The sequence below is a fragment of the Oncorhynchus nerka genome, linkage group LG13 (assembly GCF_034236695.1).
Source record: "Oncorhynchus nerka isolate Pitt River linkage group LG13, Oner_Uvic_2.0, whole genome shotgun sequence".
NCBI classification, from domain to species: Eukaryota; Metazoa; Chordata; class Actinopteri; order Salmoniformes; family Salmonidae; genus Oncorhynchus; species Oncorhynchus nerka.
This window is the reverse complement of record NC_088408.1, coordinates 82,025,430-82,043,288: the sequence shown is the minus strand read 5'-3', so window position 1 is coordinate 82,043,288 and position 17,859 is coordinate 82,025,430. Positions and strand designations below refer to the sequence as shown.

The 17,859-nt window shown below is 49.3% G+C and overlaps 1 protein-coding gene across 1 annotated transcript in view; it reads left to right on the top strand.

Annotated features, from left to right (window-relative positions):
- LOC115140261 (zinc finger matrin-type protein 4-like) overlaps positions 1 to 17,859 on the top strand; it is a 205,631-nt gene that overhangs the window by 172,127 nt on the left and 15,645 nt on the right. Inside the window, exon 6 of the mRNA XM_029678516.2 lies at positions 14,873 to 14,969. Coding sequence (XP_029534376.1) covers positions 14,873 to 14,969 — 97 coding nt within the window. The remainder of the gene's footprint in view (positions 1 to 14,872; positions 14,970 to 17,859) is intronic.

Sequence of the window (17,859 nt, the reverse complement as noted above, 5' to 3'; positions counted from 1 at the left end):
TCCTCCTTCACCGCTGGTAGCTGTGCCATGTGTTTCTCACCTCCTTCACCGCTGGTAGGTGTGCCATGTGTCTCTCCCTCCTCCTTCACCGCTGGTAGCTGTGCCATGTGTTTCTCACCTCCTTCTTCACCGCTGGTAGCTGTGCCATGTGTCTCTCCCTCCTCCTTCACCGCTGGTAGCTGTGCCATGTGTTTCTCACCTCCTCCTTCACCGCTGGTAGCTATATCATGTGTTTCTCACCTCCTTCTTCACAGCTGGTAGCTGTGCCATGTGTTTCTCACCTCCTCCTTCACCGCTGGTAGCTGTGCCATGTGTTTCTCCCTCCTCCTTCACCGCTGGTAGCTGTGCCATGTGTCTCTCCCTCCTCCTTCACCGCTGGTAGCTGTGCCATGTGTCTCTCCCTCCTCCTTCACCGCTGGTAGCTGTGCCATGTGTCTCTCCTCCTCCTTCACCGCTGGTAGCTGTGCCATGTGTTTCTCACCTCCTTCACCGCTGGTAGGTGTGCCATGTGTCTCTCCCTCCTCCTTCACCGCTGGTAGCTGTGCCATGTGTTTCTCACCTCCTTCTTCACCGCTGGTAGCTGTGCCATGTGTCTCTCCCTCCTCCTTCACCGCTGGTAGCTGTGCCATGTGTTTCTCACCTCCTCCTTCACCGCTGGTAGCCATGTGTTTCTCACCTCCTCCTTCACAGCTGGTAGCTGTGCCATGTGTTTCACCTCCTCCTTCACTGCTGGTAGCTGTGCCATGTGTTTCACCTCCTCCTTCACCGCTGGTAGCTGTGCCATGTGTTTCTCACCTCCTTCTTCACCGCTGGTAGCTGTGCCATGTGTTTCTCACCTCCTCCTTCACCGCTGGTAGCTGTGCCATGTGTTTCTCACCTCCTTCTTCACCGCTGGTAGCTGTGCCATGTGTTTCTCAGCTCCTCCTTCACTGCTGTTAGCTGTGCCATGTGTTTCTCACCTCCTCCTTCACCACTGGTAGCTGTGCCATGTGTTTCTCCCTCCTCCTTCACCGCTGGTAGCTGTGCCATGTGTCTCTCCCTCCTCCTTCACCGCTGGTAGCTGTGCCATGTGTTTCTCACCTCCTCCTTCACTGCTGTTAGCTGTGCCATGTGTTTCTCACCTCCTTCTTCACCGCTGGTAGCTGTGCCATGTGTTTCTCACCTCCTCCTTCACTGCTGGTAGCTGTGCCATGTGTCTCTCCCTCCTCCTTCACCGCTGGTAGCTGTGCCATGTGTCTCTCCTCCTCCTTCACCGCTGGTAGCTGTGCCATGTGTTTCTCACCTCCTTCACCGCTGGTAGGTGTGCCATGTGTCTCTCCCTCCTCCTTCACCGCTGGTAGCTGTGCCATGTGTTTCTCACCTCCTTCTTCACCGCTGGTAGCTGTGCCATGTGTCTCTCCCTCCTCCTTCACCGCTGGTAGCTGTGCCATGTGTTTCTCACCTCCTCCTTCACCGCTGGTAGCTATATCATGTGTTTCTCACCTCCTTCTTCACAGCTGGTAGCTGTGCCATGTGTTTCTCACCTCCTCCTTCACCGCTGGTAGCTGTGCCATGTGTTTCTCCCTCCTCCTTCACCGCTGGTAGCTGTGCCATGTGTCTCTCCCTCCTCCTTCACCGCTGGTAGCTGTGCCATGTGTCTCTCCCTCCTCCTTCACCGCTGGTAGCTGTGCCATGTGTCTCTCCCTCCTCCTTCACCGCTGGTAGCTGTGCCATGTGTTTCTCACCTCCTTCTTCACCGCTGGTAGCTGTGCCATGTGTTCTCTGGTAGCTGTGCCATGTGTTTCTCACCTCCTCCTTCACCGCTGGTAGCTGTGCCATGTGTTTCTCACCTCCTTCTTCACCGCTGGTAGCTGTGCCATGTGTTTCTCAGCTCCTCCTTCACTGCTGTTAGCTGTGCCATGTGTTTCTCACCTCCTCCTTCACCACTGGTAGCTGTGCCATGTGTTTCTCCCTCCTCCTTCACCGCTGGTAGCTGTGCCATGTGTCTCTCCCTCCTCCTTCACCGCTGGTAGCTGTGCCATGTGTTTCTCACCTCCTCCTTCACTGCTGTTAGCTGTGCCATGTGTTTCTCACCTCCTTCTTCACCGCTGGTAGCTGTGCCATGTGTTTCTCACCTCCTCCTTCACTGCTGGTAGCTGTGCCATGTGTCTCTCCCTCCTCCTTCACCGCTGGTAGCTGTGCCATGTGTCTCTCCCTCCTCCTTCACCGCTGGTAGCTGTGCCATGTGTTTCTCACCTCCTTCACCGCTGGTAGGTGTGCCATGTGTCTCTCCCTCCTCCTTCACCGCTGGTAGCTGTGCCATGTGTTTCTCACCTCCTTCTTCACCGCTGGTAGCTGTGCCATGTGTTTCTCACCTCCTCCTTCACCGCTGGTAGCTGTGCCATGTGTTTCTCACTTCCTCCTTCACCGCTGGTAGCTGTGCCATGTGTTTCTCACCTCCTTCACCGCTGTTAGCTGTGCCATGTGTTTCTCACCTCCTCCTTCACCGCTGTTAGCTGTGCCATGTGTTTCTCACCTCCTTCTTCACCGCTGGTAGCTGTGCCATGTGTCTCTCCCTCCTCCTTCACCGCTGGTAGCTGTGCCATGTGTCTCTCCCTCCTCCTTCACCGCTGGTAGCTGTGCCATGTGTCTCTCCTCCTCCTTCACCGCTGGTAGCTGTGCCATGTGTTTCTCACCTCCTTCACCGCTGGTAGGTGTGCCATGTGTCTCTCCCTCCTCCTTCACCGCTGGTAGCTGTGCCATGTGTTTCTCACCTCCTTCTTCACCGCTGGTAGCTGTGCCATGTGTCTCTCCTCCTCCTTCACCGCTGGTAGCTGTGCCATGTGTTTCTCACCTCCTCCTTCACCGCTGGTAGCTATATCATGTGTTTCTCACCTCCTTCTTCACAGCTGGTAGCTGTGCCATGTGTTTCTCACCTCCTCCTTCACTGCTGGTAGCTGTGCCATGTGTTTCTCACCTCCTCCTTCACTGCTGGTAGCTGTGCCATGTGTTTCTCACCTCCTCCTTCACCGCTGGTAGCTGTGCCATGTGTTTCTCACCTCCTTCTTCACCGCTGGTAGCTGTGCCATGTGTTTCTCACCTCCTTCTTCACAGCTGGTAGCTGTGCCATGTGTTTCTCACCTCCTCCTTCACCGCTGGTAGCTGTGCCATGTGTTTCTCACCTCCTTCTTCACCGCTGGTAGCTGTGCCATGTGTTTCTCACCTCCTTCTTCACCGCTGGTAGCTGTGCCATGTGTTTCTCACCTCCTTCTTCACCGCTGGTAGCTGTGCCATGTGTTTCTCACCTCCTTCTTCACAGCTGGTAGCTGTGCCATGTGTTTCTCACCTCCTTCTTCACCGCTGGTAGCTGTGCCATGTGTTTCTCACCTCCTCCTTCACCGCTGGTAGCTGTGCCATGTGTCTCTCCCTCCTCCTTCACTGCATTTAGCTGTGCCATGTGGTCCTCACCTCCTTCTTCACCGCTGGTAGCTGTGCCATGTGTTTCTCACCTCCTCCTTCACCGCTGGTAGCTGTGCCATGTGTTTCTCCCTCCTCCTTCACCGCTGGTAGCTGTGCCATGTGTCTCTCCCTCCTCCTTCACCGCTGGTAGCTGTGCCATGTGTTTCTCACCTCCTTCTTCACCGCTGGTAGCTGTGCCATGTGTCTCTCCCTCCTCCTTCACCGCTGGTAGCTGTGCCATGTGTTTCTCACCTCCTTCACCGCTGGTAGGTGTGCCATGTGTCTCTCCCTCCTCCTTCACCGCTGGTAGCTGTGCCATGTGTTTCTCACCTCCTTCTTCACCGCTGGTAGCTGTGCCATGTGTTTCTCACCTCCTCCTTCACCGCTGGTAGCTGTGCCATGTGTTTCTCACTTCCTCCTTCACCGCTGGTAGCTGTGCCATGTGTTTCTCACCTCCTTCACCGCTGTTAGCTGTGCCATGTGTTTCTCACCTCCTCCTTCACCGCTGTTAGCTGTGCCATGTGTTTCTCACCTCCTTCTTCACCGCTGGTAGCTGTGCCATGTGTTTCTCACCTCCTTCTTCACCGCTGGTAGCTGTGCCATGTGTCTCTCCCTCCTCCTTCACCGCTGGTAGCTGTGCCATGTGTTTCTCACCTCCTCCTTCACCGCTGGTAGCTATATCATGTGTTTCTCACCTCCTTCTTCACAGCTGGTAGCTGTGCCATGTGTTTCTCACCTCCTCCTTCACCGCTGGTAGCTGTGCCATGTGTTTCTCCCTCCTCCTTCACCGCTGGTAGCTGTGCCATGTGTCTCTCCCTCCTCCTTCACCGCTGGTAGCTGTGCCATGTGTCTCTCCCTCCTCCTTCACCGCTGGTAGCTGTGCCATGTGTCTCTCCCTCCTCCTTCACCGCTGGTAGCTGTGCCATGTGTTTCTCACCTCCTTCACCGCTGGTAGGTGTGCCATGTGTCTCTCCCTCCTCCTTCACCGCTGGTAGCTGTGCCATGTGTTTCTCACCTCCTTCTTCACCGCTGGTAGCTGTGCCATGTGTCTCTCCCTCCTCCTTCACCGCTGGTAGCTGTGCCATGTGTTTCTCACCTCCTCCTTCACCGCTGGTAGCTATATCATGTGTTTCTCACCTCCTTCACCGCTGTTAGCTGTGCCATGTGTTTCTCACCTCCTCCTTCACCGCTGTTAGCTGTGCCATGTGTTTCTCACCTCCTTCTTCACCGCTGGTAGCTGTGCCATGTGTCTCTCCTTCCTCCTTCACCGCTGGTAGCTGTGCCATGTGTCTCTCCCTCCTCCTTCACCGCTGGTAGCTGTGCCATGTGTCTCTCCCTCCTCCTTCACCGCTGGTAGCTGTGCCATGTGTTTCTCACCTCCTTCACCGCTGGTAGGTGTGCCATGTGTCTCTCCCTCCTCCTTCACCGCTGGTAGCTGTGCCATGTGTTTCTCACCTCCTTCTTCACCGCTGGTAGCTGTGCCATGTGTCTCTCCCTCCTCCTTCACCGCTGGTAGCTGTGCCATGTGTTTCTCACCTCCTCCTTCACCGCTGGTAGCTATATCATGTGTTTCTCACCTCCTTCTTCACAGCTGGTAGCTGTGCCATGTGTTTCTCACCTCCTCCTTCACTGCTGGTAGCTGTGCCATGTGTTTCTCACCTCCTCCTTCACCGCTGGTAGCTGTGCCATGTGTTTCTCACCTCCTTCTTCACCGCTGGTAGCTGTGCCATGTGTTTCTCACCTCCTTCTTCACAGCTGGTAGCTGTGCCATGTGTTTCTCACCTCCTCCTTCACCGCTGGTAGCTGTGCCATGTGTTTCTCACCTCCTTCTTCACCGCTGGTAGCTGTGCCATGTGTTTCTCACCTCCTTCTTCACCGCTGGTAGCTGTGCCATGTGTTTCTCACCTCCTTCTTCACCGCTGGTAGCTGTGCCATGTGTTTCTCACCTCCTTCTTCACAGCTGGTAGCTGTGCCATGTGTTTCTCACCTCCTTCACCGCTGGTAGGTGTGCCATGTGTCTCTCCCTCCTCCTTCACCGCTGGTAGCTGTGCCATGTGTTTCTCACCTCCTTCTTCACCGCTGGTAGCTGTGCCATGTGTCTCTCCCTCCTCCTTCACCGCTGGTAGCTGTGCCATGTGTTTCTCACCTCCTCCTTCACCGCTGGTAGCTATATCATGTGTTTCTCACCTCCTTCTTCACAGCTGGTAGCTGTGCCATGTGTTTCTCACCTCCTCCTTCACTGCTGGTAGCTGTGCCATGTGTTTCTCACCTCCTCCTTCACCGCTGGTAGCTGTGCCATGTGTTTCTCACCTCCTTCTTCACCGCTGGTAGCTGTGCCATGTGTTTCTCACCTCCTTCTTCACAGCTGGTAGCTGTGCCATGTGTTTCTCACCTCCTCCTTCACCGCTGGTAGCTGTGCCATGTGTTTCTCACCTCCTTCTTCACCGCTGGTAGCTGTGCCATGTGTTTCTCACCTCCTTCTTCACCGCTGGTAGCTGTGCCATGTGTTTCTCACCTCCTTCTTCACCGCTGGTAGCTGTGCCATGTGTTTCTCACCTCCTTCTTCACAGCTGGTAGCTGTGCCATGTGTTTCTCACCTCCTTCTTCACCGCTGGTAGCTGTGCCATGTGTTTCTCACCTCCTTCTTCACCGCTGGTAGCTGTGCCATGTGTTTCTCACCTCCTTCTTCACCGCTGGTAGCTGTGCCATGTGTTTCTCACCTCCTCCTTCACCGCTGGTAGCTGTGCCATGTGTCTCTCCCTCCTCCTTCACTGCATTTAGCTGTGCCATGTGGTCCTCTCTCTTCTCCTTAAGTTCTCTCACCTCAGTCCGGAGTGCAGCCCGTTCTCTCAGACAGCTGTCCACCTCCCACCCTCCGGGTCTTGTTAGGGGGGGGGGGGGGTGTTGTTGTGCTGGTCTGGTTTGTTCTGTCTGGATTGTGTGGACTAGCTCTCTGAGCTCCACCATGTCTGAGCTCAGTGAATTTATCCCTCTCAATGATGGAGGAGCATTGCAGTTGTGGGCCCTGGGTGTGTTCAGTGCTGGGGGGGTGTGATCAGACTCACTCAGGGTGGGGGAGTCGTCACTGATAGAGAGCTTTTCCTGCTGTGCTCTCTTTGATCCCGTAAAAGTCCTGCTGGAACTGCTCGAGGATGCCTTGCATCATTACTGTCCCAGACTTGTACACGTTGACAGAGGTTGTTTCAATTTCCTCAATGTCTAGTATTCTGAGTTTCCACCCTGGGCCAATACCCTCTCTCTTGACATAGGGGTAGTGTGCTCTTATAGCACTGCGCCATGCCAGGGGATGTTCTGTGTGGAAAATTAAGTTGCTTATGTTCCCCTCTTTGTAGCAGTCAGCAAATAGTTTCTCTGGATTGTCCTTGAGGAGCTTATTTTTGTACTTATTCCGTGCCATGTTATTTTTAATATCCAAAGGTTACTGCACAGGGATACGCCATGGTGCAGGGGGCTTCAAAGGGCTCTGCATTTGGGTAAGGGAGGCTGTGAAACTGCTGCATTGTTAGGCTCAATAGTTTTCACACATTTCACTTTACACTTCAGTGCTAATTGAAGTTGCAGCCAGGCCTGCTCTGTCCTAGCAGCTTGGTAGCCTTATTTACTACGTTGTATATAAACAAATTACTTATAGATTATTGTATTTTACTTTTTGGCTTCAGAAGTAGGTTCAGACTAAACATCATTTTGCGTTGGATGGTATTACCAGGTTTCGGTTTGTTATAATTTTTTTCTTGATAGTAAGAATCCAATCAGTTAATTTTGTCCAAAATCAAGGTTTTAGGTATGAACTTTTGATTTGGTTTGACTGTTTTGATATAGAGGGTAGTATCCTGTATAAGTGTATCAACATTTATGCCACTATAATTCTATTGTTTTTGCAGAAGAACTCAGGAGCTCATGAGCACATGATCTCTCTCTCTCTCTGTGTGTCTCTGTCTACCTCCTTTACCACTCTCTCTCGCTGCCTCTTGATAAGACACATGATGTTTTAATACTGTGATCTAGAGAGAAAGGCTCATTGGAGCGAGCGGTCGCATCTGCACTTCGGTCCGCAGGTAGTATAACTTTTCATTACATTTCATTATAGTACAACGGTTTGATTTGTCTAATCTTAGCAATTTCTTCTTAGCTAGCTACATAGCTGTAATTGTATCAAAGATAATTGCGTAATTATCGTATTTCGTCATCCTAACGTAGTCTACACTGCTATCTGCCCAGCAGCTAGCCAGCTAGCAAACGTCCACCGTCTACCGAATAGCAGCACTGTAGAAACTATTACACTCAACTGAACGACTTGATTAGTGTAGTGTTAGCTAGCTACATAGTTGTCTTTGCTGTCTTCGTATCCAAGATAATTGTGTAGTTTAGAGTGTGTAGTTTTAGAGTGATTATCTTAATTTACAGAGGTTAGCTAGCCAGCTATTTGTCGTCCTTAACGTAGGAGACACTGCTAGCTAGCCAACAGCTAGCCAACGTCTACCGAATAGAACTTCCGCACTCAACAACCCGGTCGCATTCCGCTTCGCTCCACAGGTAGTATCACATTTTCATTTCATTTCATTACAGTACAACAGTTTGATTTGTTTGATCGTAGCTAGCTACATAGCTAGCTACATAGCCGTCTTTGTATCAAAGATAATTGTGTAGTCTAGAGCGATTTTCTATGTTAGCTAGCCAGCTATTATCGTTCTTTTAACGCAACGTAACGTAATCAACACTCCTAGCTAGCCAGCTAGCCCCCGAATAGCAGCACTGTAGCCACTGCCAGCTAGCCTACAGGGTCAACAACGCAGCCACTGCCAGCTAGCCTACTTCAGCAGTACTGTATCATTTTAATCATTTTAGTCAATAAGATTCTTGCTACGTAAGCTTAACTTTCTGAACATTCGAGACGTGTAGTCCACTTGTCATTCCAATCTCCTTTGCATTAGCGTAGCCTCTTCTGTAGCCTGTCAACTATGTGTCTGTCTATCCCTGTTCTCTCCTCTCTGCACAGACCATACAAACGCTCCACACCGCGTGGCCGCGGCCACCCTAATCTGGTGGTCCCAGCGCGCACGACCCACGTGGAGTTCCAGGTCTCCGGTAGCCTCTGGAACTGCCGATCTGCGGCCAACAAGGCAGAGTTCATCTCAGCCTATGCCTCCCTCCAGTCCCTCGACTTCTTGGCACTGACGGAAACATGGATCACCACAGATAACACTGCTACTCCTACTGCTCTCTCTTCGTCCGCCCACGTGTTCTCGCACACCCCGAGAGCTTCTGGTCAGCGGGGTGGTGGCACCGGGATCCTCATCTCTCCCAAGTGGTCATTCTCTCTTTCTCCCCTTACCCATCTGTCTATCGCCTCCTTTGAATTCCATGCTGTCAAAGTTACCAGCCCTTTCAAGCTTAACATCCTTATCATTTATCGCCCTCCAGGTTCCCTCGGAGAGTTCATCAATGAGCTGGATGCCTTGATAAGCTCCTTTCCTGAGGACGGCTCACCTCTCACAGTTCTGGGCGACTTTAACCTCCCCACGTCTACCTTTGACTCATTCCTCTCTGCCTCCTTCTTTCCACTCCTCTCTCTTTTGACCTCACCCTCTCACCTTCCCCCCTACTCACAAGGCAGGCAATACGCTCGACCTCATCTTTACTAGATGCTGTTCTTCCACTAACCTCATTGCAACTCCCCTCCATGTCTCCGACCACTACCTTGTATCCTTTTCCCTCTCGCTCTCATCCAACACTTCCCACACTGCCCCTACTCGGATGGTATCGCGCCGTCCCAACCTTCGCTCTCTCTCCCCCGCTACTCTCTCCTCTTTCCATCCTATCATCTCTTCCTTCTGCTCAAACCTTCTCCAACCTATCTCCTGATTCTGCCTCCTCAACCCTCCTCTCCTCCCTTTCTGCATCCTTTGACTCTCTATGTCCCCTATCCTCCAGGCCGGCTCGGTCCTCCCCTCCCGCTCCGTGGCTCGACGACTCATTGCGAGCTCACAGAACAGGGCTCCGGGCAGCCGAGCGGAAATGGAGGAAAACTCGCCTCCCTGCGGACCTGGCATCCTTTCACTCCCTCCTCTCTACATTTTCCTCTTCTGTCTCTGCTGCTAAAGCCACTTTCTACCACTCTAAATTCCAAGCATCTGCCTCTAACCCTAGGAAGCTCTTTGCCACCTTCTCCTCCCTCCTGAATCCTCCTCCCCTCCCCCTCTCTGCAGATGACTTCGTCAACCATTTTGAAAAGAAGGTCGACGACATCCGATCCTCGTTTGCTAAGTCAAACGACACCGCTGGTTCTGCTCACACTGCCCTACCCTGTGCTCTGACCTCTTTCTCCCCTCTCTCTCCAGATGAAATCTCGCGTCTTGTGACGGCCGGCCGCCCAACAACCTGCCCGCTTGACCCTATCCCCTCCTCTCTTCTCCAGACCATTTCCGGAGACCTTCTCCCTTACCTCACCTCGCTCATCAACTCATCCCTGACCGCTGGCTACGTCCCTTCCGTCTTCAAGAGAGCGAGAGTTGCACCCCTTCTGAAAAAACCTACACTCGATCCCTCCGATGTCAACAACTACAGACCAGTATCCCTTCTTTCTTTTCTCTCCAAAACTCTTGAACGTGCCGTCCTTGGCCAGCTCTCCCGCTATCTCTCTCAGAATGACCTTCTTGATCCAAATCAGTCAGGTTTCAAGACTAGTCATTCAACTGAGACTGCTCTTCTCTGTATCACGGAGGCGCTCCGCACTGCTAAAGCTAACTCTCTCTCCTCTGCTCTCATCCTTCTAGACCTATCGGCTGCCTTCGATACTGTGAACCATCAGATCCTCCTCTCCACCCTCTCCGAGTTGGGCATCTCCGGCGCGGCCCACGCTTGGATTGTGTCCTACCTGACAGGTCGCTCCTACCAGGTGGCGTGGCGAGAATCTGTCTCCTCACCACGTGCTCTCACCACTGGTGTCCCCCAGGGCTCTGTTCTAGGCCCTCTCCTATTCTCGCTATACACCAAGTCACTTGGCTCTGTCATAACCTCACATGGTCTCTCCTATCATTGCTATGCAGACGACACACAATTAATCTTCTCCTTTCCCCCTTCTGATGACCAGGTGGCGAATCGCATCTCTGCATGTCTGGCAGACATATCAGTGTGGATGACGGATCACCACCTCAAGCTGAACCTCGGCAAGACGGAGCTGCTCTTCCTCCCGGGGAAGGACTGCCCGTTCCATGATCTCGCCATCACGGTTGACAAGCGCTAAGAACCTTGGCGTGATCCTGGACAACACCCTGTCGTTCTCAACTAACATCAAGGCGGTGGCCCGTTCCTGTAGGTTCATGCTCTACAACATCCGCAGAGTACGACCCTGCCTCACACAGGAAGCGGCGCAGGTCCTAATCCAGGCACTTGTCATCTCCCGTCTGGATTACTGCAACTCGCTGTTGGCTGGACTCCCTGCCTGTGCCATTAAACCCCTACAACTCATCCAGAACGCCGCAGCCCGTCTGGTGTTCAACCTTCCCAAGTTCTCTCACGTCACCCCGCTCCTCCGCTCTCTCCACTGGCTTCCAGTTGAAGCTCGCATCCGCTACAAGACCATGGTGCTTGCCTACGGAGCTGTGAGGGGAACGGCACCTCAGTACCTCCAGGCTCTGATCAGGCCCTACACCCAAACAAGGGCACTGCGTTCATCCACCTCTGGCCTGCTCGCCTCCCTACCACTGAGGAAGTACAGTTCCCGCTCAGCCCAGTCAAAACTGTTCGCTGCTCTGGCCCCCCAATGGTGGAACAAACTCCCTCACGACGCCAGGACAGCGGAGTCAATCACCACCTTCCGGAGACACCTGAAACCCCACCTCTTTAAGGAATACCTAGGATAGGATAAAGTAATCCTTCTCACCCCCCTTAAAAGATTTAGATGCACTATTGTAAAGTGGCTGTTCCACTGGATGTCATAAGGTGAATGCACCAATTTGTAAGTCGCTCTGGATAAGAGCGTCTGCTAAATGACTTAAATGTAAATGTAAATCAACATGGGGAGACCTGACCTTAGGTCGGAGGAGAGATAGGACAATTAGATTCAATGATGGTGGAGAAGTGGGGACATGTATCTTTACCTTGGCCTTTATTACCCTCCAAACAATGTTTATAGGTTTAACTATTCGGAGAGAAGAAGCAAGCGATTGGGCAATTTGTCATGCCACTGTGTCATGAGCCTCAACATAACAGCCATTACACTGACCACTTACTCTGTTAATGCGTACCAAATGGCACCCTATTCCCTTTATAGTACACTACTTTTAATGGACCCTTGTCAAAAATAGTGCACTGTTAATGAAATAGGGTGCCAATTTGGACACATCCACAGATACAGGGTTTGTCACTCTGTTAGTTGCTGATTTGGTGATCCACAGTCGCCGAAGACATCAGAAGGGGTGAGAAATAGAGTGATCATCTCACTCAGATTTTAGTTGAATTTTGGAGTTAGCTTGTTAGCCTGTTGTATTAGCCAAAGCAATGGTTTGTAACAAAATACAGTCAACAGCTCAAATTTCACTCCAAGCAGGGCTCTGGCTAATAAGAGCCAAGGTGTGTCAAAATCCTCAAGCCTCAGTCATGGATCTCATCATTTCAATGTAATTTCATCGTGATCAATACTGAATGTGTGACAATTTAGTGTGGGCACGTCTTTAATTTATTATTTACATTTCCCCCACCAGGAGTAGTAGAGTGGATAGACTAGGACACATGCAAGACTAGAGCAATGAGCACTGACCCTAGTCTCAAATGGCACCCTATTCCCTGTTTAGCGCACTACTTTTGACCAGGGTCCATAGTAGAGGTCGACCGATTAATCGTAATGGCCGATTAATTAGGGCGGATTTAAAGTTTTCATATCAATCGGAAATCTGTATTTTTGGACACCGATTTGGCCGATTATTATTGTTTTACACCTTTATTTAATCTTTATTTAACTAGGCAAGTCAGTTAAAAAAAATGTGTTTTTTCTCTTTTTTTGAATCTTACCCCCTTTTCTCCCCAATTTCGTGGTATCCAATTGTTAGTAGTTACTATCTTGTCTCATCGCTACAACTCCCGTACGGGCTCGGGAGAGACTAAGGTCGAAAGCCATGCGTCCTCCGAAACACAACCCAACCAAGCCGCACTGCTTCTTAACACAGCGCGCATCCAACCCGGAAGCCAGTCGCACCAATGTGTCGGAGGAAACACCGTGCACCTGGCGACCTGGTTAGCGTGGACTGCACCCGGCCCGCCACAGGAGTCGCTAGTGCGCGATGAGACAAGGATATCCCTACCAGGGAAAAACCCTCCCTAGGCCGGACGGCGCAAGGCCAATTGTGCGTCGCCCAAAGGACCTCCCGGTTGCGGCCGGCTGTGACAGAGCCTGGCGCGAACCCAGAGTCTCTGGTGGCACAGCTAGCACTGCGATGCAGTGCCCTAGACCACTGTGTCACCCGGGAGGCCCCGCACGTTCTTATTTTCAATGACGGCCTAGGAACGGTGGGTTAACTGCCTCGTTCAGGGGCAGAACGACAGATTTTTACCTTGTCAGCTCGGGGGATTCAATCTTGCAACCTTACAGTTAACTGGTCCAATGCTCTAACCACCTGATTACATTGCACTCCACAAGGAGCCTGCCTGTTACGCGAATGCAGTAGAAGCCAAGGTATGTTGCTAGCTAGCATTAAACTTATCTTATAAAAAACAATCAATCATTATCACTAGTTAACTACACATGGTTGATGATATTACTAGTTTATCTAGCATGTCCTGCTTTACATATAATCGATGCGGTGCGTATCGTTGCTCCAATGTGTCCCTAACCATAAACATCAATGCCTTTCTTAAAATCAATACACAGAAGTACATATTTTTAAACCTGCAAATTAAGCTAAAAGAAATTCAGGTTAGCAGGCACTAACTAGGTGAAATTGTGTCACTTCTCTTGCGTTCTTTGCACGCAGAGTCAGGTTATATGCAACAGTTTGGGCCGACTAATTTTACATAATTATGACATAACATTGAAGGTTGTGCAATGTAACAGGAATATTTAGACTTATGGATGCCACCCGTTAGATAAAATACGTAACGGTTCCGTATTTCACCGAAATAATAAACGTCTTGTTTTCTAAATGATAGTTTCCGGATTCGACCATATTAATGACCTACGGCTCGTATTTCTGTGTGTAATTATGTTATAACTAAGTCTATGATTTGATAGAGCAGTCTGACTGAGCGATGGTAGGCACCAGCAGGCTCATAAGCATTCATTCAAAGAGCAATTTTGTGCGTCTTGCCCGCAGCTCTTCGCAAGCACAGCGCTGTTTATGACTTCAAGCCTATCAACTCCCGAGATTAGGCTGGTGTAACCGATGTGAAATGACTAGCTAGTTAGCGGGGTGCGCGCTAATAGCGTTTCAAACGTCACTCGCTCTAAGACTTGGAGTAGTTATTCCCCTTGCTCTGCATGGGTAACGCTGCTTCGACGGTGGCTGTGGGTGGCTGTTGTGTTCCTGGTTCGAGCCTAGGTAGGAGCGAGGAGAGGGACGGAAGCTATACTGTTACACTGGCAATACTAAAGTGCCTATAAGAACATCCAATAGTCAAAGGTATATGAAATACAAATGGTATAGAGAGAAATAGTCCTATAATTCCTATAATAACTACAACCTAAAACTTCTTACCTGGGAATATTGAAGACTCATGTTAAAAGGAACCACCAGCTTTCATATGTTCTCATGTTCTGAGCAAGGAACTTAAACGTTAGCTTTCTTACATGGCACATATTGCACTTTTACTTTCTTCTCCAACACTTTGTTTTTGCATTATGTAAACCAAATTAAACATGTTTCATTATTTATTTGAGGCTAAATTGATTGTATTGACGTATTATATTAAGTTTAAATAACTGTTCATTCAGTATTGTTGTAATTGTCATTATTACAAATAAATGTAAAAAAAATAAAAAGAAATTGTCCGATTAATCGGTATCGCCTTTTTTTTGGTCATCCAATAATCGGTATTGGCGTAAAATCATAATCGGTCGACCTCTAGTCCATAGTCCCATTTGGGACATATTGCTAGTGTCTTTAATTAACGGCCAGCTGTATGGAAGAGAGAGCTTCTGTCAGTAAGAGTTCTCATCCCCTCTAGTCTTCTACCTTATTTAGTGACAGCATGCTGACCAGGTATTTTCAATAGAGAACTAACAATTCCATATAGGACTCTACAGTGGGATAGAATAGTGAATGTATACACATTAATTGCATGGTGGTGGAACATTGAACATGGTTCCATAGTTCCAAAGTACAATAATTTGATTGAAACAAATAGTAAGTTAATACATACACACCTGTCTAATCTTGTGTGTGTGTGTGTGTGCGTGCGTGCGTGTGTGTTCTTATTCCAGGTCTGAAACGTAGCTATACGTGTGAAGTCTGCAATGTCACACTCAACTCTGTGGCACAGTACCATGCACATCTGCAGGGCTCAAAGCACCAAAACAAGTGAGTCTTCTCCTCTGTGTACTGCAGCTAAACAGACAATGTCACACTTTGTTTTTTCCTTGTCTGATGGTGAGTTTCCAGCATGTAAATTGTATTGCGTTTGGTTTACGTTTATGTATGCTATGCCATTGAAATTCAATTGGCACTTTCAAGGAGGGTTTTTACATTTTGCATCAGCTGAGACCGAGTGAGCAAAATATCAGAGGGGAGGAGTGAGAGTCTCTCTGCTGGCTTTGGGCATCTTTGGATATTTTTCCACTTATGTTCAATCTCATTGAAAGCAGTACATTTTTGAGGAGAAATGTGTCTAATTGAGAATTTTTTTGACTTCTTTCACATTGCTGCTGCTAATTGGTGTCCATGCCGTGGTGCCTGCAGGAGCAAAACGCAGATCGACAAGTGCTTGTTCTACTATAGACACAACACCCAGAGCCCAGGCTAGCGCCACCAGGCCGTGCTCATCAGAGTGAACAAACAACTTTGGCTAATACACAACCATAATGCACACACAACCATCTAACTCAAACAACTAGTGCTAATACACAACCAACACACAAAACTAACAGTAAGTCTTCTAACTCAAGCGGGCCATGCTGAAACATGATCAACACCCAGTGTTCAGAGTCAAACACACAGCTTTTGTCCTGAAACAGTATGTAGGGTCGGTATGCAGTGACAGAATGCATATGTAGGGAGGGCAGTCAGAGGATGACCTGGTATTGGGCCCAACTCAGCACAGCCTGGCCAGTTGGTGTGAATTGATGGGCTTTTTCATGGTGCGTGTCCTTGAATGAGTTCCCCCTGTAGGACCCTCTCTGCCCGTACGTGTCCACAGGGATGCAGGCATCAAGAGACATGACACTTTAGCCCTGCACCTTAGTCACGCTCCACTGCCTCATTGGTGCTAGTGGCTTTCCACACAGGCAGATCCACCCACCCCAGTAGGCCAAAGCAACTTCTCTTTCCTCTCATTCTCTCGCTCTGGGTGTATTTAGGTCAGTGCTTTATGCCAGTTTACCCAGATAGAATAGCGATCCGGTGCATGTGACAATAACATTCTCTCTCTCTCCAGAAAGGGCAGATATGTCATTGTTGTCTGTTGTCCTATATACAGCCAGACAAATAGAAGATGGCAGTTAATATGAAAGCAGTGGTGCATTTGATGATTTGGATGATATAGTTACTTTTAATTTGATAGAATGACTTCACAGAGAAGGGTTAGGCTACAGTAAACACTCATCAACAGTTTGGCAGTCATTTGTCTGAATACTATTTCCACTGAAAAAAAATGATGCACTATAAATTGCATGAGGTCATGTTAGGTAAGGGTCATATTGACCTCCCCAGTCTCATCACAAATTGATACCAGCTAGCCAAGATTCACGAACTCAGCATAGCTAACTTGAACAGAGTCCAAGAACTTCAGAGAGGAAATTCTATTTTGACTGAGGGTGGGGGACAAATTACCCCTTCACAATATGCTTACTAATGAGATGTGTGATCAATACTACACGAACAAGCCTGCTACAACCGTACAAAGCCTGGATGCTTAAATACTTAAACCCATGCCAGTGATGCTGGCATCTGAAGCAGAAAGTATGCCACAAATCAAGATCGTCCTTTCATTTACTAACTCAATTTGGCTGTCTGACATGTTTCTCTTTTTGCTTTCCAAGTATTCTTCACAGTCAGTCACTTCATTTGAGCACACCGTAGCACTGTACCAGTCAGTCGTTGTCCTGCACTTCATTTGAGCACACAGTAGCAATGTACCTGTTTGTGTCTCAAATGGCACCCTATTCCCTATATAGTGCACTCCTTTTTGACAAGGATCCATCGTTTGTCCTTGCTTGTTACGGCATAAGGAGTCTTTTAGGAGGGGCTACGGCTGCTGGTCCAGGCTGCTGTGACAGAAATAGCCTGCTGGCTTTGTGAGCTGACTGAGCTCCCATCTCCTCCCCAGTCTCAAGGTCTGACTGAGTGATAGGGGTTTATGCTGATTACAGCAGACTGACTGGAGTGCACAGACAGGGATTCTAGACGTGGCTGTCGGCTGGCTGGTCAGTGTGAACTAAGGAGAAACTGGAGAGGGAACCCGTTTGACCTCTAGTTCAGGACAGGCGAGGAGGGAGGAGGCACTGCAGCTCTCTCTTTCTCTTCTATCACTGGAGGTCAAGAACCATGTGACAGTGCAGTAGCCCATCTCATACTTACACATTACTTGAGTTTATTGTTAAATGTTCTGCTAAGTAAGATGCCGACATCTCTGGCGATGACCTAGTGTTGGACCATGTGAACAAGCTTAGCCTATATTTACATTTCACATTTGAGTCAGTTAGCAGGTACTCTTATCCAGAGTGACTTTTAGGAGCTATTAGGGTTAAGTGCCTTTCTCAAGGGCATATCGGCAGATGTTTCACCTAGTAGGCTCGGAGATTTGAACCAGTGACCTTTCGGTTACTGGCCCTATACTCAGCTACTTGAGGATTAGTGGGTCCCCTGCGGGACGGTTGAGCTAACGTAGGCTAATGTGATTAGCATGAGGTTGTAAGTAACAAGAACATTCCCCAGGACATAGACATATCTGATGTCGTCAGAAGGCTTAAATTATTGTTAATCTAACTGCACTGTCCAATTTACACTAGCTATTACAGTGAAAGAATACCATGCTATTGTTTGAGGAGAGTGCACAGTAGTGCACAGTTTTCAACTTGAAAAGTTATTAATAAACAAATGAGGCACATTTGGGTAGTCTTGATACAAAGTTTTGAACAGAAATGCAATGGTTCATTGGATCAGTCTAAAACTTTGCACATACACTGCTGCCATCTCGTGGCCAATATCTAAATTGCACCTGGTCTGGAATAATACATTATGGCCTTTCTCTTGC